The sequence below is a fragment of the Hemiscyllium ocellatum genome, chromosome 37 (assembly GCF_020745735.1).
Source record: "Hemiscyllium ocellatum isolate sHemOce1 chromosome 37, sHemOce1.pat.X.cur, whole genome shotgun sequence".
Taxonomy (NCBI): domain Eukaryota; kingdom Metazoa; phylum Chordata; class Chondrichthyes; order Orectolobiformes; family Hemiscylliidae; genus Hemiscyllium; species Hemiscyllium ocellatum.
This window is the reverse complement of record NC_083437.1, coordinates 27106724-27130342: the sequence shown is the minus strand read 5'-3', so window position 1 is coordinate 27130342 and position 23619 is coordinate 27106724. Positions and strand designations below refer to the sequence as shown.

General features: G+C 42.0%; 1 protein-coding gene across 8 annotated transcripts in view; it reads right to left on the bottom strand.

The window, feature by feature from the left end:
* Positions 1-23619, bottom strand: part of zgc:154075 (uncharacterized protein LOC556929 homolog) — a 270435-nt gene that overhangs the window by 11935 nt on the left and 234881 nt on the right. For all 8 annotated transcript variants that reach the window (XM_060852421.1, XM_060852418.1, XM_060852417.1 and 5 more), the window contains one exon: positions 10377-10541. In XM_060852421.1, coding sequence (XP_060708404.1) covers positions 10377-10541 — 165 coding nt within the window. The remainder of the gene's footprint in view (positions 1-10376; positions 10542-23619) is intronic.

The window sequence follows — 23619 nt, the reverse complement described above, 5'->3', positions numbered from 1 at the left end:
CTGTGAAACAAAAGAAAAAGGAAAGGAAAGTTGCACATTGGAAGGCTTCACAAGAGCAATTCCATAAAGCACTGAACAATATGCAAAATATACTTTCACTGTTTAAGTGTAAGTATCCAAAGTCACTTGGAGCATATTACCTATTGTTTTACATCAGGCTGGAGAATGCATGGAGGTGGCTGCTGTAAAATGGTGGAGTGAGAATCTCACAATTGCTGCAAAGATATGATACTGTACATTTGTAGATCTTATAACTGAAGTTAGTGTCATGGGCTGAGAAAGAGAAAAATCAGAGAGTTCCAGGTTCTGGTCATTATTCAATGACCAGAGACAGCATGATCAAGCTTTTCAGCAAAGCTGTCCATGGTGATCTGTCTAAATAGGTTGAGTTTAATATGTAGCTGGAAATAAACAGTTTTGTCAGGTTTCTAAGTTTCCAATTTCTTGTTGAGTACTATTGAAAAATATGAACACACCAAGCACTGCATCTGCTGAGTAAGTCAGCTGAGACATTGTTTTAACATCATCCGGTGATCTCTTTTGGAAACTGCATGAGCTTAGGAATGGCGTCAAGTTGGAACCAAGCTCCATAGTTAAATATTCCTCTAACACTCACTATCGTGGTTCATTTGTAGCAAATGGTCACTTGAATGAGGAGTTGGATGAATATCATGTACATGGAACCATACTTCATGAGATGCAATATCTTGAAGAGGACAGTCAAACATTTTCACAAAAATGTCTATTTTAAAAGGTTCACCAGATAATTCCAGAGATAAATTGCTTTTCTAATGAGGAGCGATTAAGCAGTTTAGACCTATACTGACTAGAGTTTAGAGGAATGAGAGAAGATCCAACTGAGGTATACAAGATACTAAGCAGGATTGACAGTGTAAATGTAGAAACGATGTTTTTCCTTGTGGGGCAAACTGGAATGAGAGGCCACAGTTTTAAAGTAACGGGTGGCAGATTTAAAATAGAGTTAAGGAAAAATTACTTCTCTCAAAGGGCTGTGAATCCATGGAATTCACTTCCCAGAGTGCAGTGGATATTAGTATCCTGAAAAAATTTAAAAGGAGATAGACAGTAATGGGTAAATGGGTTATGGGGAGCAAGCAGGAAAGAAGAGTTCAGCCAATATAATATTAAATGGTGAAACAGGCTCATGGAGCTGAACTGTCTACTTCTGATCCTTGTTCTCATGTAAAAAGGAATCGGTTCACACTTCCATATCTCATGATTAGTGACCCTGACCTTGGATATTCTTGAGGTAATGGGAAGGGGGTTGGATTAAGAATATTTTCCTATCATTATTTCTACATTGCTGATAGAATTAGGACATCCAGCAGAAATTTGAATTATTACAGATGCCACTTGCACCACTGTTCCTATACTGTGTGCCATCAGGTCTATTGGGCTCAAGGGATGTTATCTCCATTAGAAGCATTTCTGAATTTGTTGCACCAACACACTATTACTGTAAAGCTGCCATAAGTGGTAAGGATGACTTATGTGTGATGAGAGAATCTGGGGGGAGATGGTCCCCTTCAAGTTACACAGGGAATGTCTATGGCTGTTATTTATATGGACTTGCAGAAGGCATTTGATAAAGTCTCACATAAGAGACTATTAACTAAGGTATGAGCCCACAGAAATTACTGACATGACTGGGAAATTGGTTGGGTGGTAGGCGACAGAAAGTAGGGAAAATGGGTAGGTACTGAAATTGACAGGATGTGACCAGTGATGTCCTAGAAGTATCCACTTTAGGACCTCAATTATTCACATTATTTATTAACAACTTGAATAATGGCATAGAAAATCATACATATAAATTTGTTGATGATACAAAGTTAGGTGGCATTGTAGACATTGTAAATGCCAGCATAAAATTATAAAAGGATATTGATAGACTAGGTGAATGGGCAAAATTATGGCAGATAGAGCTCAATATAAATGTGTGTGAGGTAACCTATTTTGGGCCTTAAAAGGTTAGATAAAGGTACTTTCTAAATGGTATGAAGCTAAAGACAATGGATGATCTAAGATACTTGAGGGTTCAAGTGCATAAATGTTTAAAATAACACAAACAAGTGCAGAAAATAATCAAGGTAACTAATGGAATGCTGGCCTTTATATTTAGATGACTGGAGTATATGGAAGAAGATGATATGCTGCAATTACGTAAAATTCTGAATATTCTGCACTTTGCATACTGTGGGCACATCTAGTTGCCACACCTTAGGAAAGGTATATTGGCCTTGGAGTGATATAATGTAGGTTTACAAGAATGATACCTGAACTTCAGGGGTTAAGTTATCAGGAGAGATTAAACAAACTCTGTGCTGGTCACGTTGCTGTTTGTTATCAATATCGATGATTTGGAGGAGAATGTACAAGGCATGTGTAGTAAGTTAGCAGATGACACTAAAACAGGTTGTATCGTGGACAGTGAGGAAGGTTATCAAATTACCGCAGCATCTTGATCCACTGGGAAAGTGGACCAAGAAATGACACATGCAGTTTTATATAGATAAGTGTGACATCTTGCATTTTGGAAAATCAAATCAAGTAGGAGTTTCATGGCGAATGGTAGGACCTTAAGGAGTGTAGTGGAACAGAGGGACCTTGGAGTTTAGGTGTATGGTTCTCTGAAAGTGGAATCACAGTGAAGAAGGCATTTGGCACAGTGGCCTTCATCAGTCAGGGCACTGAGTATAGAAATTGGGAAATTATGTTGCAGTTGTACAGGATGTTGGTGAGGCCGCACTTGGAGTATTGTGTTCAGTTTTAGTCACCTTTTGCTATAGGAAGAATGCTATTAAACTGCAAAGAGTGCAGAAGAAATTTACAAGGATGTTGCCAGGACTCAAGGGTCTGAGTTGTAAGGAGAGGTTGGACAAACTCGGTCTTTTTTCTTTACAGCATAGGAGACTGAGGGGTGATCTGAATATACAAGTTTGAGAGGCATTGATAGGGTGAAAGCATTCAATCTTTTTCCCAAGGGTAGGGGAATCGAAGACCAGAGGTCATCAGTTTAAGGTTAGAAGGGAAAGAATAAAAAGGAGCCTGTGGGCAACTTTTTTTTTGCACAGAGGCTGGTATGCATATGAAATGAGCTGCCAGCAGAAGTGGCTAAGACAGTTACATTAACATAATTTAAAAGACACTTTGAAAAATTGTCTTGCTAAATTGCCCATAGTGTTCAGGGATGTGTAGCTTAGGTGCATTGGTTGAGGTAAATGCAGAATAATAGGGTAGAGGAATGGCTGTAGGTGGGTTACTCTTCAGAGGGTCAGTGTGGACTTTTGGGCCAGATGGCCTGTTTCTACATTGTACAGATTCTATGATTCTATGAAATTACGTCTGTTTTCTCAAGAATTTAGAAGGTTGTTATGGACCAGGCCAGACCCCCTCAAAACATTTCAAGAAAGTGGCCCAGACCTTAACTTTGCTAGTTGCTTTAAGCAGGTATAATGCAGATATTCCAGGAGTAATGCAGCTGGTCAAACCACTTAGTTTTAAACAAAACAGAATTTATTTACAAGATTACCAAATGAAACTCAAATAAAAGAGAACAGAATACTGAAAAACGTAACCTCTGCAAGGTTTGTGAAGGTTTGTAGCTCAGGTTGAGGTTTAGGGTGTAGGTTTGCTCGCTGAGCTGTAGGTTTGATATCCAGACCTTTCATTACCTGGCTAGGTAACATCATCAGTGGCGACCTCCAAGTGAAGCGAAGCTGTTGTCTCCTGCTTTCTATTTATATCTTTCTCCTGGATGGGGTTCCTGGGGTTTGTGGTGATGTCATTTCCTGTTCGTTTTCTGAGGGGTTGATAGATCTAGATGCCATCTATGTGTTTATTTATGGCGTTGTGGTTGGAGTGCCAGGCCTCTAGGAATTCTCTGGCATGTCTTTGCTTAGCCTGTCCCAGGATAGATGTGTTGTCCCAGTCGAAATGGTAGGTTTTTTCATCCGGGTGTAGGGCTACGAGGGAGAGAGGGTCGTGTCTTTTTGTGGCTAGCTGGTGTTCGTGTATCCTGGTGGCTAACTTTCTTCCTGTTTGTCCTACGTAGTGTTTGTGGCAGTCCTTGCATGGAATTTTGTAGATGACGTTGGTTTTGTCAATGGGTTGTACTGAGTCTTTTAAGTTTGTTAGTTTTTGTTTGAGAGTGTTGGTGGGTTTGTGTGCTTCTAGGATTCCGAGGGGTCTTAGTAGTCTGGCTGTCATTTCTGAAACTTCTTTGATGTATGGTAAGGTGGTTAGGGTTTCTGGCTGTGTTTGGTCTGCTTGTCATGGTTTGTTCTTGAGGAATCTGCAGACTGTATTTTTTGAGTATCCGTTCTTCTTGAATACGTTGTTATAGGTGGTTCTCCTCTGTTTTCCGAAGTTTGTCTGTGCTGCAGTGTGTGGTGGCTCGTTGTAATAGTCTTCTGATACAGCTTCGTTTGTGTGTGTTGGGATGGTTGCTGGTGTAGTTAAGTATTTGGTCAGTGTTTGTCAGTTTTCTGTATACGCAGGTTTGTAGTTCTCTGTTGTCCTTTCTTTAGACTGTGATTTCTAGGAATGCGAGTTTGTTGTGAAATGACAAGTAAGTCATTCCAGACTACTAAGACCCCTCGGAATCGTAGTAGCACACAAACCCACCAACACTCTCAAACAAAAACTAACAAACCTAACAAGCTTCACTTGGAGGTCGCCACTGATGATGTTACCTAGCCAGGTAATGTAACATCTGGATATCAAACCTATAGCTCAGCGAGCAAAACTACACCCTAAACTTAACCTATCCGAAAGCCCAACAAATCATCCCAACTTAATGATGTTGTTCCAAATACTTGCAACAATCCCCATAAACATCCTTGGCATAAAAGGTTCTTACAAGAGAGATGGCAAAGAGACAGGATCAGCATGGACCTGCTTCTTCGAGTCCAACAACTTTAAAACTGATAGTCACTTTCAGTTAAAAGCTAGACTGCCAAAACCAAATCAAACCAGAGACAAGCTGAGCAGGGAGAACGGGCCACTCTCCTCTCATTGTACAAATGTTTTTCTAAAAACTTGAAAGCCTTTTTGCCTGAGACAGTATTTGTTAGCAATAATCAAATTGACCCAAAAACCGTTCAAACTTAGACTTTTCAGAGTCTGTGTCTTTTACAACCTCTGTGAAAAAGAAACAAGGACAACATAACCTTGTTAAAGGAGTAACATCATCACAGGATTAAAGGGTGGTCTGATCAAAGTCTTCAAGATATTAATACAAACAGACAGGTAGATTACGGTAAACCATTTCCACTGGCTGGGGATTCTAGAACTAGGGAAGCATAGTCTTAGAATTAGGGCCAGACCATTCAGGACACTTGTGAGAAAGCACTTCTACACACAGAGGGTGTGTAGAGATTGGGAACTCTCTTTCACATATGGCAGTTGATGCAAGATTAATTGTTAGTTTTAAATCTGAGATCAGTAAATTTTTGTTAAGCATAGGTATTAAGGGATATGAAGGTAGGCCACAGATCAGCCATGATCTCTCTGAATGGTCTTCTCCTGTTCCTATGTTGTGAGCTTGTGATTGAATTTCAATAATGTGATGCTGGATATGTGAATGTTTTGCAACATCTGTTTGAACTGAAAAATATTTTCCAGTACAATTATTTGATTTTCAATTGATTTGACGTGTTATTGTCACATGTACCTGGGTACCATGAAAAGTTTTGGTTTGTGTGCAGTACAGGCAGATCACACTATACAAAGATCATAGAGTAATAGAACTGAGAATTCAAAGTTATGGCTGCAAAGAAGGTGCACAAAAAGGATCAACATTAGATTTGAAATTCAGAAGTCTTATGACAGTACGGAAGACATTGTTCTTGAACCTCTTGGTACATGTGTTTAAGCTTTTGAATCTTCTGCCTGACAGAAGAGGTTGGAAAAGATTATATCCAGGGTAAGAAAGGTCTTTGATGATGTTGGTTGCCTTTCTGAGGGAGTAAGAAGTGTAGGTGGAGCCAATGGATGGAAGCTTGGTTTGCATAATGGACTGGGCTATGTTCGCAACTCCCTGTAATTTCTTATGGTCCTGCAGAACAGTTGCCTTACCAAACCACGATGCATCTAAATCAAACACTTTTTATGGTGCATCTGTAAGATTATAGGTTTGGTCCTTCCAGACCTGAGTTACGTGTGATGAGAGATTGTGGCCTCCAAATTACATGTCACCTTCAGTCAGTCATGGATCACCTTTTTGTAACTGTCACTGGCTCAAAATCCTGTAATTCTGTACCTCTCTGCTCTGTGGAAGCACTTACACCACAAGGGCTGCATCTGTTCAAGAAGCACTCTCTACATCAACTCCCCCCACCTTGTCTCAGTCGGTTCCCTCAACTCAGCACCGCCCTCCTAACCTGCAATCCTCTTCCTGACCTCTCCGCCCCCACTCCACTCCGGCCTATCACCCTCACCTTGACCTCCTTCCACCTATCCCACCTCCATCGCCCCCCCCCCCCCTCCCCCTAGTCCCTCCTCCCTACCTTTTATCTTAGCCTGCTTGACTCTCTCTCTTATTCCTGATGAAGGGCTTATGCTCGAAACGTCGAATTCTCTATTCCTGAGATGCTGCCTGGCCTGCTGTGCTTTGACCAGCAACACATTTGCAGCTGTGATCTCCAGCATCTGCAGATCTCATTTTTTACTACATCAACTTGACAAAGGCAACTAGGGTTGGGAAATAAATGTCTGCCTTGCCAACAATTTCCACATCCAAAGAATAAATTGAAAAGATAATTCTGATTTATGATGAAGTACTGGATCTGGGTGTAATAACAGTGAAATTGCACTTTAAGCAATGAATTAATTATATTGCTTAAACATGATTGTTTCTTAACATTGCAAGATCACTATATGCCCTTCAAATGACTTTCAATGTAGTGCACTTCTGATCAATAGTAGTTTGCTAGAATAGGACCAGTCTATTATCACTGTTTTGGTCAGCAGGAAGAGTCTGTTTTTAATTCCCATTGGATTGCATTTATGTGCCAATGTTCAGTGGATGGGGAACATGGAATGTTCAAGTGTTCTTTCAAGGTCAGGGGAAACTTACAGGCCAGATGTTCAGCTCAGGTAAGAAAACTCTGGCATTTCAAAGTCAAACTAAAGCTCAACAGTAAGAGAGTTAAATGATACAAATGGGAATCAGAATGTGCACCGAATAAAAGGAACCACTAGGGGGCAGTGCTGTATCACAACTGAGCAAGATTTGACTTGCTGACATTTTCTTAAAAGTGTTTTTCATATATATATAAAATGGAGCTGTATGTAGTAGCTACTGAGGAGTGTCTTAAAGGAGAAAAGCAAGGTTGAGGTTTGGAGAATATAGGGACAGAATTCAAGAATTTGGGATCTAGGCAACTGAAGACACTGCCACCAATGTAGGAGCAATTAACTTCAGGCTGTACAGTAAAAAATGAGGTCTGCAGATGCTGGAGATCACAGCTGAAAATGTGTTGCTGGTCAAAGCACAGCAGGCCAGGCAGCATCTCAGGAATAGGGAATTCGACGTTTCGAATTTCCTGATGAAGGGCTTATGCTCGAAACGTCGAATTCCCTATTCCTGAGATGCTGCCTGGCCTGCTGTGCTTTGACCAGCAACACATTTTCAGCTTCAGGCTGTACAAGACATACTGGCACCAAACAAGCTAAAATTGTAGAATTATAGAATAGTTACAGCACTGAAGGAGGCTATTCAGTCTGCCATGTCTGCACTGGCTTTTTGAAGGAGTAATTCACATAGTACCACACTTCTATCTTCTCTCCTTAGGCTGTACATTCTTCTTTTCACAAAATAATCCAGATGCCTCTTGATCCCGCAACTAAACTCTCATCCATCACACTGTCAGGAAGTAACATTTACATCGCACCACAGGTAATGATTGTCTCCACCAAGAAAGTACCTAACCATCGTCCTTTGACATTCAATATTATTACCATCACTGAATCCCTCACTATCAACATGCTGAGGGCTACCATTGACCAGAAACTGAATTGGATTAACCATACATACATATGTATGTACACTGTAGGTGCAGGAGCAGGTAATGCATTCCCCATCTCCTGTCCACCATCTACAAGGCACAAGTCAAGAGAATGATGAAGTACTCCCTGAATAAATGCACAGAGGCCGGTATCCTGTCAGCAAGTCACCCCTTATTTACACATGCACAGTACTTGACACTCGTCCGGCTTCCTCAGAGCCAGCTCTCAGAGTGAACAGAACCTCTGACAATCCTGTTTATATCTGTAAACCAGGACCTCCTGACTGGAGCAGGTTAACAGCACCAATCAGGTAATTCATATTCCAAGAGGTCTACCAGGCTGACATCATTACAATCACTACACTGCCCACTTGCCTGAGCAAGTGCAGCTTCAACAACACTCAAGATGCTTGATACCAACAGCTTGCTTGATTAGCATTACATCAACAAACATTCACTTGTTAGATTCGCAATACACAGTTGTAGCAGTGTATACCATCTACAAGATGCACTGCAGAAATTCACCAAGGCTCTCTAAGGCAATATCATCCAAATCCACAATCACTGTCACCTGGAATGACAAGGGCAGAAAATAGTAGAATGTGCGCAGCTGGAAAAGTACAGCAGATCAGGCAACATCCGAGGAGCAGGAGAATCAACGTTTTGAGCTGGGACCATTCCTGATGAAGGGCTCTGGCTCGAAACGTTGATTCTCCTGCTCCTCGGATGCTGTGCTTTTCCAGCAACACACTCGACTTTGATCTCCAGCATCTGCAGTCCTCACTTCCTCCAAGGGCAGAAAATATGCGGGATCACCACCATCTGCAGGTCCCACTCAAAGCCACTCATCATCCTGACTTGGAAATATATCACCATTCCGTCAGTCTCAGTCGGTCAACATCCTGGTCATAGGAGCACTGTGGTGTATCCACATCAAATGGACTGCAGTGGTTCAAGAAGGCAGTTCACCACCACCTTCTCCAAGGCAGCCAGGAATAGGCAATAAATTCTGGCCAGTCAGCAGCATCCACTTTCCATGAATGAATAATTTTAAAAAAGGTCTTTCCAGACTGTAACCACTTGCTGCATGAAAATGTTTTTATTCTTGTTACCATTGTTTCTTTTGCCAATTTTCCTCTCAATCTTCTTTACTCCAAGGAGAACAGTGCCAACTTCATCAGTGTATTGACATGACTGAAGTTCTGCTTCTTGAAGCATCCTTGTGAATCTCTTCTGCATCATCTCTAAAAGATTCACAGCATGCCCGGAAAGTGGATACCGGTACTCAAGTTGAGGCCAAACTACTGTTTTATACAAATTTAATGTAACTTCATTGCTTTTTCTCTCAGCCACTATTGATGAAGCCTCGAATGTTGGGTACTATATTAACTGTGCTTGCAACATATTCTGCTCCTTCAATGATTAACAAAGTTCTGCACAGTATTCCTCACAGTTCACAGCCCTTGCAAGTTTCACATCATCTGCAAATTTTGCAATTATGCTCTCTACACTAGGTCATTTATATATATCAGGAACAGCAAAACTCTGAATAAAAGACTCCTGGGAACTTCACTATCAATTTTCCTTCAGTCAAGAAATAACCATTAGCCACTTGCTAATCTCTGTTTCTTGTCACTCAACGAAGTCTGAAAGTTCTTAGTCCCTGTTATTCCATAAACTCTAATTTTGCTCCTAAGTTTGATGTGCAATGCAGCATCTTATCAAATAGTATCTTGCAGAGCTGTAGGGCTGGCTAATGTTATTGGGTTAGGGAAGGTGAGGTCATGGAGGGATTTGAAAATAAAATGAAAGTTTTATAATCAAGATATTTTGTGACTGGAAGCCAAAGGAGGTCAGCAGAGACAGGATGATAAGGGAATGGGAAGTGGTGCAAGTCAAGACACAGGCTGCAGAACTGTGAAATAACCTCAAACCTATGGAAGGCGAAGAATGTATGAACTGAACAAAACTAACACTTAATGCATTTGGACCGATTTGAAATAACTAGCCAAAGAAGCAATGATGACATGCGGAAAAGATTTTTCATGCAAGTGGTTAGGATCTGGAATGTACAGTCTGATGGTATGGCACTGCCAGGATCAATTTTCAAAGGGAATTTAATTATTTTCTGAAAGTGACACAATTGAAAAAAAAAGTGAGAGAGGTGACACCAGGTGAATTGCTCCTTAACAAGGCCAGTACAGATACAATGGGCCAAATAGTTTCTTCTGTGTTGCAACCACTATTGTAGATATCACAATAAAAATATAAACCTTGAAAGGGATCAGTGATTCAGAATGAAATAAAAGATGATGAGGTAGCATAAATATTTTGTTAGATACTTACAGCGACAGCCTGTATGAAGCTGTCCATTAGATAGTAATCAGCTCCTCCATGTCCTCCCAAGTGTGTGTTCTGTATTGAAGAATAGTCCAAGGGATATTCAGTCTTTGTCTGCGTAAGGAAATCGAAAACTGTCACTGGATCCTGGCCCTCACTTGACAGCTCCCCCTATAACAAATAAAAGACAAAATGAGCTAACACTCTTGTAATCTCAGAGAATATCTCTGAAAAATAATTCATGAAAATCTGTGTTAAACAACTCCAAAGAAACAGTAGCAGTTTTTGTAGTACTGAATCATGTAGATCAGAACGACCCAATCAATGATCTCTGCTCCAGGCTGAGGTAACTGATCTTAATCCAGGCAGCTATTGCAGCACTCTAGATAAACTCAACCTGGTTTTGGATAGCCTAGATTATAACTCCTGAGCACACAGTACAATACTTTCCTGCAAAATATGTAGATGAAGACACACTATGGATCAGCCTTGACAGTCTGCAAAGTTGAGTAGCCTCCCAAATTCACTGCTTATCCTCACAGGAATAATGGCCACATGGACAAGACAGCAGTGAAAAACAGGCAGCCACAGCAATGTACCACATCATAGTCAGGAGAGAAGGGAAAACAATTGGGGCTATAATGCAGTGTTGGATGGGAGAGGCATTAAACTGTACCTCTGTTATGCTTCATTTCATTTTTGTTGCAAGTCTGGAGTCCGTTTCAGTACTACTACAGTATTATAAGTGACATACAATGTGAAATGAGTTGTGTGCAGTTTTCTTCCCTCATCAAAGCACACATTCACTTTAGACAGGCAAGAATTCATGAGCATTAATCAGCTCTAATACCTTATCCACGTGGTTAGGATGGCAGGTGTTAGCAAAATTGTCAATTGTGAGAGTGTGGACATAATAACTGAACTGTCCTCATTGCTACACTGGTACAAATCAGCTAAGTAATTGATACACAGGGATCAAACCAGGTATATTCCTCATCTGTATGTATAGATATTCACGAGATAAGGGATGTGTGTGGCCTGAAGATTTATCTCTTAAATTTGCAAAACCCAGTGAACGGGAATCTGATTGCGAGGAGGGTTAAGACAGGAACATGACAAGCTGAGCTTATTGGTGAACATTCAGTAATAGCTTATTTAATTAATTCTCCCAAAACATTTCACAGAAAAAGCAGGAAAAAAATTGACTTTTGTCTTGGTTCAAAACATATTTGTCATTTCAGTTGACAGAAAAGGTGGTGAGTAAGCACAAAGTTCACGACAAACTTATTCAACAAGTAATACTTCATGCTGGAAGCTGTTTTTCTTAAAGTTATCCCTTTTATGGTCCAGTATACCTGTTAGAAATTCCCAACTCCTTGTCATGTTCATTTGGCTATGGCAGTGAGCATCTGGACTGGACAACAATACTAATAACAGTTTACATTTCCAAAGCTCTCCTCAAAGAAAGAAATGTGTTGGGAGGGAAAGCAAATCATTAGCAATAATTCATATTATATTTTAACTTAAAGACTGGACCCATTGAATGAGATGGAGACTGGGATTGCAAACATGTTGAAATATGTAATGTAGGCAAACAAAGTACAGTGACATTCAGTGTTTGAATAAGTGAAGTATTATGCTAACAAGGGGTGTGGTGAAGATAGAAATGAGTCATGATTTTGGTATGTGCTGACCAAACAAAAAGAAATGGTCTGTGTGTTTACTAACAATTATTATTTTTCTAGCCTCTTTTCATTCCAGCCCCTCCCTGCCATTACTCCACCCTTCTTTTGATGATGTTAACATTTTCCTGATGTAAGGTTTTGTTCTAAGGAGGCTCCTATGGCAATTGAGCTTCATGAGCAATCTTTGTGCACAAGGCAAAGCTAATGTGTCAACAAAGTATTTACCCATCAGAAGCAGCACAGTCAAATATAAAAGCTTTCCTAATCCAATACAAACATTCAAACACACTCTTCCAGCAGCAGGGATTGATGGTTGGGATCAGAACTTAGAAATTTAAAAAGTGTGGAAATAATCATCAGGTATGACAACATCTGCAGAGAGAGAAACAGAGTTAACTTACCAGTAATGTTAATTCCGTTTTTCTCTCCACAAGTACTGCCTGTTGAGCATTCCAACATTTTATGCTTTTTGTTCAGATTTACAGCAAGTGCAATATTTTGCTTTTGTATCAGAGATTGAAACTATCACTAGTTTTTGTCTGTCTCTCTGCGGGACACTGATGCCAACTGTTGATTCTGAATCATTTCCTTATTAGGACCAGGCATTTTAAAACTTAGAAAACTTCCAATCTGGAAATTTCTTGATGTATGTGTCGCTGGATCAACCTTCTGAATTACAAGAGGAGACAATTAAACATATTTAAAATCATAATAAAAATTAAAAAGATAGGGGAATATTCATACACATGGATAATTTTTTTTACTGTCCACATCAATACAAATTTTAGCAGGAACAGTGATAAATTGTTCATTAGCCCATATTTATACAAGATAATTAGAGGGTTAGATAGGGTGGATAGTGAGAGCCTTTTTCCATGTCTAGCATGAGGGGACATAGCTTTAAATCAGATTAGATTCCCTATAGTGTGGAAACAGGTCCTTTGGCCCAACAAGTCCATACCGACCCTCCGAAGAGTAACCCACCCAGACCCATTTCCCTCTGAATAACACAATGGGCAATTTAACATGGCCAATTCACCTGATCCACACATCTTTGGACTGTGGGAGGAATCCAGAGCACCCAGAGGAAACCCACGCAGACATAGGGAGAATATGCAAACTCCACACAGACAGTCACCTGAGACTGGAAGTGAACCTGGGATCCTGGTGCTGTGAGGCAGCAGTGCTAGCCACTGAGCCACTGTGCCGCCAGTGGAACATACTGCATACAACAGTAGTAGACTCACCAACATTAACGGCATTTAAATGCTTACTGGATAAACATATGAATGAAAATGGTCAAGTGTAGGATAGATATGCTTCAGGTTGGTTCCACAGGTCAGCACAACATCGAGGGCTGAAGAGCTCTGTGATGGTCTATATTCTATTTTCAATTGTAACAGGACACTGCATGTGAAAATGCAGAGGGTGACAGAAAAAAAATTAGAAAAAAATGTAGATAATTAAAACTGTAACCCATCAAAGGTACAACGTTGAAGATTACAAATATCAGGAATTTAGGTGGGATGGGAATGATTTTCGAAAGCTTCTTTTACACGGACACAAAGCTGTGCAAAGTGTATGTTTTTATTTCAAATGTGAGCAAGCGAGGCCCACTTCACTAGAAGTGTGAAGTCAGAAAATGAATCCTGCTAATTTCAATGTTCAAGCTTTGAAAAAAAAAGGCTATATGAAGCCATTTTAACTTTCAAAGTATTTGAGAGTCTTGCTATCCCTGTCAGGGGAGTGTATGATGGGGAGAGTGTTGAAGGAGCTTTATTTTCAGTTTACAAGAGTAGAGGGAGGTTTCCTCTGTATCTAACTCCTGTACCTTTCCTGGGAATGTTTGATGGTACCATAAAGTAAACTAACTCTATATCAAACCCACGATGTTCCAGCCCTGGGAATGTTTGATGACACTGTTATTTAACTCTAATATCTGACCCATGCTGTACTTGTCCTCATGGTTCCTTGTACTGGCACTTATTACCCAAACTGGCAGTTGTTCTATTCCCAACCAAAAATCTCAAATCATCTTGCAAGTCTAAAAATTTTTTTAATTATTTCAAAAATATACTTTATTCATAAAAATATCTTGATGATCTGTACAACTGGTCATGCCATACATATGTAAACATTCCATTTCTTTGCATAGAGATGATCATTTGTATATACAGGTCTGTACGTTTACTATGCATATATTTAGCTGAGGCATCGGCGGAGCCCACTTACTGTGTGGGCTCCCTGTTGTTTGGCAGGCAGACATTACACGGTGGTCTTTCCCCACTGCGCCTTGGCGGCAGCTGCCCCAAGCTTCAGCGCGTCCCTCAACATATTGTCCTGGACCTTGGAATGTGCCAGTCCGCAACACTCAGCCGAGGTCAGCTCCTTCAGCTGGAAGATCAACAGGTTTCGGACAGACCAAAGAGCGTCTTTCACGGAGTTGATGATCCTCCAGGCCCAGGTGATGTTTGTCACGGTGTGCGTCCTGGGGAACAGACCGTAGAGCATGGAGTCCTGCGTCACGGAGCTGCTCAAGACGAACCTCGACAAACACCACTGCATTTGTCTCCAGATTTCCTTTGTATAGGCAAAGGAAAGTGTGTGACAGTCTCATCCCCTCTGCAGCCGCCTCAAGGGCAGCATGTGGTGAGGCACAGAGTCTGGGCATACATAAAGGATCTCACAGGCAGAGCCCTTCTCACCACCAGCCAAGCCATGTCTTGGTGCTTGTTGGAAAGTTCTGGCAATGAGGCATTCTGCCAAATGACTTTGACAGTCTGCCCAGGAAACCGCTCGACAGGATCCGCCCTCTCCTTTTCCCGAAGGGTCTCAAGGACACTATGTGCTGACCACTTCCTGATGGACTTGTGGTCAAAGGTGTTTTTCTTAATAAATTTCTCTACGAAGGAGACAAGTGACACGGAACGGTCTAACTACTTGGAGCGTTCCGCGGCAGCAAGGCCAAGCCCATCCTTCGCAACACCGGGGACAGGTTGAACCATGGAGACATGGTGAGAGCAGGGACAGGAATGGTTGTTGCAGGTTCCAGGATTTAGATGTTTCCGTAAGAACAGAGAAGATGGTAAAAGAGGGGGAGGTGTGGCATTGTTGGTCAAGGAGTGAGAAAGGATGTTTGGGGACTCACCAACTGAGGTAGTATGGGCTGAAGTTACAAACAGGAAAGGAGAGGTCACTATGTTGGGAGTTTTCTATAGACCTCCGAGTAGTTCCAGAAAAGTAGAGGAAAAGATAGCAAAGATGATTCTCAATAGGAGTGAGCGAGACAAGGCAGTTGTCATGGGGGACTTCAACTTTCCAAATATTGACTGGGAACACTATAGTACAAGTACTACAGATGGGTCAGTTTTTGTCCAGTGTATGCAGGAGAGTTTCCTGACACAGTATGTAGATCGGCCAACAAGGGGCGAAGCCACATTAGATTTGGTACTGGGTAATGAGACTTGGAAGTAGATGAGCGCTTTGGTGATAGCGATCACAATTCTGTTATGTTTACTTTAGTGATAGAAAGGGATAGGTGTATACCACTGGGCAAGAGTTACAGCTGGGGGAAAGGCAATTACGATGCGATTAGGCAAAACTTAGGAAGCATAGGATGGAGAAGGAAACTGCAAGGGATAGGCATATTAGAAATGTGGAGCTTATTCAAGGAAAACCTACTGTGTGTCCTAGATAAGTCTGTACCTGTCAGGCAGGGAGGAAGCTGTACAGCGCGTGAGCTGTGGTTTACGAAGGAAGTGGAATCTCTGGTCAAGAGGAAGAAGAAGGCTTATGTTAGGATGAGATGTGAAGGCTCAGTTAGAGCATTTGAGGATTACAAGGTAGCCAGAAAAGACCTAAAGAGACAGCTTAGAAGAGCCAGGAGACACCAGAAGTTGTTGGCGGATAGGATCACGGTAAACCCCAAGGCTTTCTATAGGTATTTAAGGAATAAAAGAATGACGAAAGTAAGATTAGGGTCAATCAAGGATAGTTGTGGGAAGTTATTTGTGGAGTCAAGAGATGGGGGAAGCACTAAATGAATATTTTTCAACAGTATTCACTCTAGAAAACAACAATGTTGTCGAGGAGATTACTGAGACACAGGCTACTAGACTAGGTGTGATTGGAGGTTCACAAGGAGGAGGTATTAGAAATCCTGCAGAGTGTGAAAATAGATAAGTCCCCTGGACTGGATGGGATTTATCCTAGGATCCTCTGGGAAGCCAGGGAGGAGATTGCTGAGCCTTTGGCATTGATCTTTAAATCGTCATTGTCTACAGGAATAGTGCCAGAAGACTGGTGGATAGCAAATGTGGTTCCCCTGTTCAAGAAGGGGAGTAGAGACAATCCTGATAATTATAGACCAGTGAGCCTTACTTCAGTTGTTGGTAAAGTGTTGGAAAAGGTTATAAGAGATAGGATTTATAATCATCTAGAAAAGAATAATTTGATTAGGGATAATCAGCACGGTTTTGTGAAGGATAGGTTGTGCCTCAAAAACCTTATTGAGTTCTTTGAGAAGGTAACCAAACAGGTAGATGAGAGTAAACCGGTTGATGTGGTGTATATGGATTTCAGCAAGGCATTCGATAAGGTTCCCCACAGTAGGTTATTGTACAAAATGCGGAGGAATGGGATTGTGGGAGGTATAGCACTTTGGATCAGTAATTGGATTGCTGAAAGAAGACAGAGGGTGGTGGTTGATGGGAAATGTTGATCCTAGAGTCCAGTTACCAGTGGTGTACCGCAAGGGTCGGTGTTGGGTCCACTGCTGTTCGTCATTTTTATAAACGACCTTGATGAGGGCATAGAAGGATGGGTTAGTAAATGTGCAGACAACACTAAGGTCGGTGGAGTTGTGGATAGTGACGAAGGATGTTATACATTGCAGAGAGACATAGATAAGCAGCAGAGCTGGGCTGAGAGGTGGAAAATGGAGTTTAATGTGGACAAGTGTGAAGTGATTCACTATGGTCGGAGTAACCGGAATGCAAAGTACTGGGCTAATGGCAAGATTCTTGGTAGTATAGATGAGCAGAGAGACCTCGGTGTCCAGGTACACAGATCCCTGAAAGTTGTCACTCAGGTTGACAGGGTTGTTAAGAAGGCACACAGTATTTTAGCTTTTATTAATAGATGGATCGAGTTCCGGAGCCATGAGGTTATGCTACAGCTGTACAAAACTGTAGTGTGTACAGTTCTGGTCACTGCATTATAAGAAGGATGTGGAAGCTTTGGAAAGGGTGCAGAAGAGATTTACTAGGATGTTGCCTGGTATGGAGGGAAAGTCTTACGGGGAAAGGCTGTTTTCATTAGAGAGAAGAAGGTTGAGATGTTACTTACTAGAGACATATAAGATAATCAGAGGGTTAGATAGGATGGACAGGGAGAGCCTTTTTCCAAAAATGGTGATGGCGAGCACGAGGGGGCATAGCTTTAAATTGAGGGGTGATAGATATAGGACAGATGTCAGAGGTAGTTTCTTTACTCAGAGAGTAGTCAGGGTATGGAATGCTTTGCCTGCAACAGTAGTAAATTTGCCAACTTTAAGTACATTTAAGTCATCATATGGACGTACATGGAATAGTGTAGGTTAGATGGGCTTCATATTGGTATGACAGGTCAGCGCAACATCGAGGGCTGAAGGACCTGTACTGTGCTGTAATGTTCTAAGTTCTATGTTAACCTCAGTACGTAGTGACACTTTGTGTTTGCGTACTGGGGATCCACGCATAGCTTGGTGCAGCCACACACAAAGGTGGCCTACAAGGTGAGGGTGGCATTTGGTGTGTTTTTTCCCCCATTGCCCAGGGCTTTGAACATAGAGTCCTTTCGGACCCTTGCCATATTTGATCTCCATATAAAATGGAAGATGGCCCAGGTGACTTCGACGGCACAGGTTCTGGGAATAGGCCAGACCTGTGTCACATATAAGAACACCGACAGTGCCTCACACCTGATGACCAGGTTTTTACCCGGAATGGAGAGCGACCGTAGCTTCCATCTGCCCAGTTTCTGCCTCACTTTCTTGATACCCTCCACCCAAGACTTGGCGCACGCCCCAGCCCCTCCGAAACAAATACCCAGCACCTTCAGGTGGTCAGTCCTGACGGTGAAGGGGATGAAGGATTGGTCAGCCAGTTCCGGAAGAGTATGGCCTCGCTCTTGCCTCGGTTTACCTTGGCCCCCGAGGCCCGTTTGAACTGGTCACATATGCACACGAGTCTGTGCACGGACAGTCGATCCAAGATGAAAACGGCGACATCATCCATGTACAGGGAGGCCTTAACCTGCAGGCCCCCACTGCCAGGAATAGTCACCCCTCTCAGGCTCGCATCCTTCCTGATGGACTTGGCAAATGGATCTATGCAGCACACAAACAAGGCAGAAGAGAGAGGGCAGCCCTGCCTGACTCCAGATCTGACTGGGAAGCTATCTGATTCCTACCCATTGATTGAGACTGCACTGACAATGTTGGTGTAGAGCAGTCTGATCCAATTACAGATTCCCTCCCCAAAGCCTATTTTGGAGACAACATCTCTCACCTTGCAAGTCTAAAAATGCCACCAAAAGACAAGATCACAAGCCCAATGTTTTTATACATTCATTTGCATCAAGCCTTAGATACTTACTCAAGACTCAGAAGCTTTTTGCTGTGCCTTGGTACATGTGACAATAAATTCAATTCAATTATTAATCCAAATTTTGAAGGATTACATTTATTGTTACATTTTTCTAACCACTTCTCATGTTCGTTAAAGCTTTCTACTGACACAGGGTTTCTTTATTTACTCAGCTTCTTATTGTTCAAATAGTTAATTTGCATTTAGTTAGTTTCTAGCATGGTTTAAGCATGGATAAACGCCCCAAAGCACCATCTGCTCCAAGCCTAGTTCCACATCACAATAACAAGTGTCTCTTCATTCCCTCTGGAGACTCATTCCAATTAATTTCTAATGGGGAAGATGATACCCAGGTAGGTATATCCCTTTGAGCTGTCAGCTGTTTTATCACCGTGTGATTGTATCCCAGGAGAGCAATATTAAAACAGTGACAGCCCAGTTTATGTTGTGATTCAAGCTAGTCCCAAAATGGAGACAAGCACAGTGTACACAAGTGAGAGTGAGACATGTAACTGGCAATATATATTCTCTGCTGTTCCATAGAGTCATAGAGATGTACAGCACGGAAACAGACCCTTCAGTCCAACCCATCCATGCCGACCAGATATCCCAACCCAATCTAGTCCCACCTGCCAGCACCTGCCCATATCCCTCCAAAACCTTCCTAGTCATATACCCATCAATGCCTTTTAAATGTTGCAATTGTACCAGCCTCCACCTCTTCCTCTGGCAGCTCATTCCATACACATACCCCCCTCTGCATGAAAAAGTTGCCCCATAGGTCCCTTTTATATCTTTCCCCTCTCACTCTAAACCTATGCCCTCTAGTTCTGGACTCCCCCACCCCACGGAAAAGACTTTGCCTATTTACTCTATCCATGCCCCTCAATTTTGTAAATCTCAATAAGGTCACCCCTCAGCCTTCAACGCTCAAGGAAAAACAGCCCCAGCCTGTTCAGCTTCTCCCTATAGCTGAAATCCTCCAAACCTGGCAACATCCTTGTAAATCTTTTCTGAACCCTTGAGTATCACAACATCTTTCTGATAGGAAGGAGACCAGAATTGCACGCAATATTCCAACAGCCGCAACATGACCTCCCAACTCCTGTACTCAATACTCTGACCAAAGGAAAGTATACCAAACGCCTTCTTCACTATCCTATCTACCTGTGACTCCACCTTCAAGGAGCTATGAACCTGCACTCCAAGGTCTCTTTGTTCAGCAACACTCCCTAGGACCTTACCATTAAGTGTACAAGTCCTGCTAAGATTTGCTTTCCCAAAACGCAGCACCTCACATTTATCTGAATTAAACTCTATCTGCCACATCTCAGCTCATTTGACGATCTGGTCTAGATACTGTTGTAATCGGTGGTAACCCACTTCGTTGTCCACTACACCTCCAATTTTGGTATCATCTGCAAACTTATTAACTGTATCTCTTATGCTCTCATCCAAATCATTTATGTAAATGACAAAAAGTAGAGGACCCAACACCAATCCTTGTGGCACTCCACTGGTCACAGGCCTCCAGTCTGAAAAACAACTCTCCACCACCACCCTTTGTCTTCTACCTTTGAGCCAGTTCTGTATCCAAATGACTAGTTCGCCCTGTACTCCATGAGATCTAACCTTGCTCACCAGTCTCCCATGGGGAACCTTGTTGAATGCCTTACTGAAGTCCATATAGATCACATCTACTGCTCTGCCCTCATCAATCCTCTTTGTTACTTCTTCAAAAAACTCAATCAAGTTTGTGAGACATGATTTCCCACGCACAAAGCCATGTTGACTATCTTGAATCAGTCCTTGCCTTTCCAAATACATGTACATCCTGTCCCTCAGGATTCCCTCCAACAATTTGCCCACCAGCAAGGTCAGGCTCACTGGTCTATAGTTCACTGGCTTATCCTTACCACCCTTCTTAAACATGTTTGCCAACCTCCAGTCTTCCGGGACCTCACCTGTGGCTATCTATGATACAAATGTCTCAGCAAGAGGCCCAGTAACCACTTCTCTAGTTTCCCAGAGTTCTCGGGTATACCTGATCAGGTCCTGGGGATGTATCCACCTTTACCCGTTTCAAGACATCTAGCACTTGCTCCTCTGTAATCTGGACATTTTGCAAGGTGTCACCAGTTATTTCCCCACATTCTGTATCTTCCATATCCTTTTCCACAGTAAATACTGATGCAAAATATTCTTTTAGTATCTCCCTCATTTTCTGCAGCTCCACACAAAGGCCATCTTGCTGATCTTTTGAGGGGCCCTATTCTCTCCTTAGTTACCCTTTTGAACTTAATGTATTTGTACAAACCCTTTGGATTCTCCTTAATTCTATTTGCCAAAGCTATCTCATGTCCCCTTTTTGTCCTCCTGATTTCCCTCTTAAGTATATCCCTACTTCCTTTATATTCTTCTAAGGATTCACTCGATCTATCCTGCCTATATCATACATATGCTTCCTTCTTTTTCTTAACCAAACCCTCAATTTCTTTAGTCATCCAGCATTCCCTATACCTACCAGCCTTTCCTTTCAACCTGACAGGAATATACTTTTTCTGGATTCTCGTTATCTCATTTCTGAAGGCTTCCCATTTTCCAGCTGTCCCTTTACCTGCGAACATCTGCCCCCAATCAGCTTTCAAAAGTTCTTGCCTAATACTGTCAAAATTGGCCTTTCTCCAATTTAGAACTTCAACTTTTAGATCTGGTCTATCATTTTCCATCACTATATTAAAACTAATAGAATTATGGTCGCTGGCCCCAAAGTGTTCCCCCACTGACGTCTCAGTCACCTGCTCTGCCTTATTTCCCAAGAGTAGGTCATATTTTGCACCTTCTCTTGTAGGCACATTCACATACTGAATTAGAAAATTGTCTTGTACGCACTTAACAAATTCCTCCCCATCGAAACATTTAACACTATGGCAATCCCAATCTGTGTTTGGAAAGTTAAAATCCCTTACTATAACCACCCTATTATTCTTACAGATAGCTGAGATCTCCTTACAAGTTTATTTCTCACTTTCCCTTTGACTATTAGGGGGTCTATAATACAATCCCAATAAGGTGATCATCCTTTTCTTATTTCTCAGTTCCACCCAAATAACTTCCCTGGGTGTATTTTCGGGAATATCCTCCCTCAGCACAGCTGTAATGCTATCCCTGATCAAAAATGCCACTCCCCCTCCACTCTTGTCACACTTTCTATCCTTCCTGTAATATTTGTATCCTGGAACATTAAGCTGCCAGTCCTGCCCATCCCTGAGTAAAAAATGAGGTCTGCAGATGCTGGAGATCACAGCTGCAAATGTGTTGCTGGTCAAAGCACAGCAGGCCAGGCAGCATCTCAGGAATAGAGAATTCTTTCGAGTAAAAAATGAGGTCTGCAGATGCTGGAGATCACAGCTGCAAATGTGTTGCTGGTCAAAGCACAGCAGGCCAGGCAGCATCTCAGGAATAGAGAATTTCGAGTAAAAAATGAGGTCTGCAGATGCTGGAGATCACAGCTGCAAATGTGTTGCTGGTCAAAGCACAGCAGGCCAGGCAGCATCTCAGGAATAGAGAATTCTTTCGAGTAAAAAATGAGGTCTGCAGATGCTGGAGATCACAGCTGCAAATGTGTTGCTGGTCAAAGCACAGCAGGCCAGGCAGCATCTCAGGAATAGAGAATTCTTTCGAGTAAAAAATGAGGTCTGCAGATGCTGGAGATCACTTTCGAGTAAAAAATGAGGTCTGCAGATGCTGGAGATCACTTTCCCATCCCTGAGCCATGTTTCTGTAATTGCTATGATATCCCAGTCCCATGTTCCTAACCATGCCCTGAGTTCATCTGCCTTCCCTGTTAGGCCCCTTGCATTGAAATAAATAGAAAAGGATACCAAACATCATAACACTAATCAATAAAATAATCTGATCTTTTGCTAGTTTTCTGACATTTAATAAAGAATCAGTTAGTTATATGCAATTGTAGTTGGAAGGGGAACATTGCTATTATACAAAGTTGCAGATACATGAAACCTGCTCAGGCATCTAGTGGACAAGGACAGGTAGGGCACATACAGCTTCATCACTATTCATGTTCATCATAGAAATGGTCACTAGAGAAAATCCCAACATTCACAAAAGACCAAGACCGTAGAATCATAGAGATGTACAGCATAGAAAAGACCCTTCGGTGCAACACGTCCACGCCAACCAGATATCTGAAATAAATCTCGTCCTATTTGCCAGTATTTGGCCCATATCCCTCCAAACCCTTCCTATTCATACCCCCATCCACATGTCTTTTAAATGTTATAATCGTACAGGCTCCAGCACGTCCTCTTGCAGCTCACGCTATACATGCACAACCCTCTGCGTGAAAAAGTCACACCACAGGTCCCTTTTTAAGTTGTTCCCCCCTCACCTTAAACCTATGCCCTCTAGTTTTGGACTGCCCCACTGGGGAAAAGAATTGGCTATCACCCTATCCATGCCCCTCATGATTTAAAAAATTCTATAAGCTCATCCCTCAGTCTCTGATGCTCCAGGGAAAATAACCTCAGCCTATTCAGCCTCTCCCTTTCGCTCAAAACCCCCAAACCTGGCAACATCCTCTTAAGTCTTTCCTGAAACATTTCAAATGTCAGAACATCCTTCCTCCAGCAGAGAGACCAGAATTGCACACAGTATTCCAAAAGTGGCCTAACCATGTCCTGTACAGCGGCAACACGACCTCCCAACTCATATACTCATTGCACTGAGCAATAAAGGCAAGCACACACAGAGACATACACAGTCCATAAGACCATAAGAAATAGGAGTGGAAGTAAGGCCATTTGACCCATCAAGTCCACTCCACCATCCAATCATGGCTGGTGGGCATTTCAACACCACTTACCCACACTCTACTCATATTCCTTAATTCCTTGCGAGATTAAGAATTCATCAATC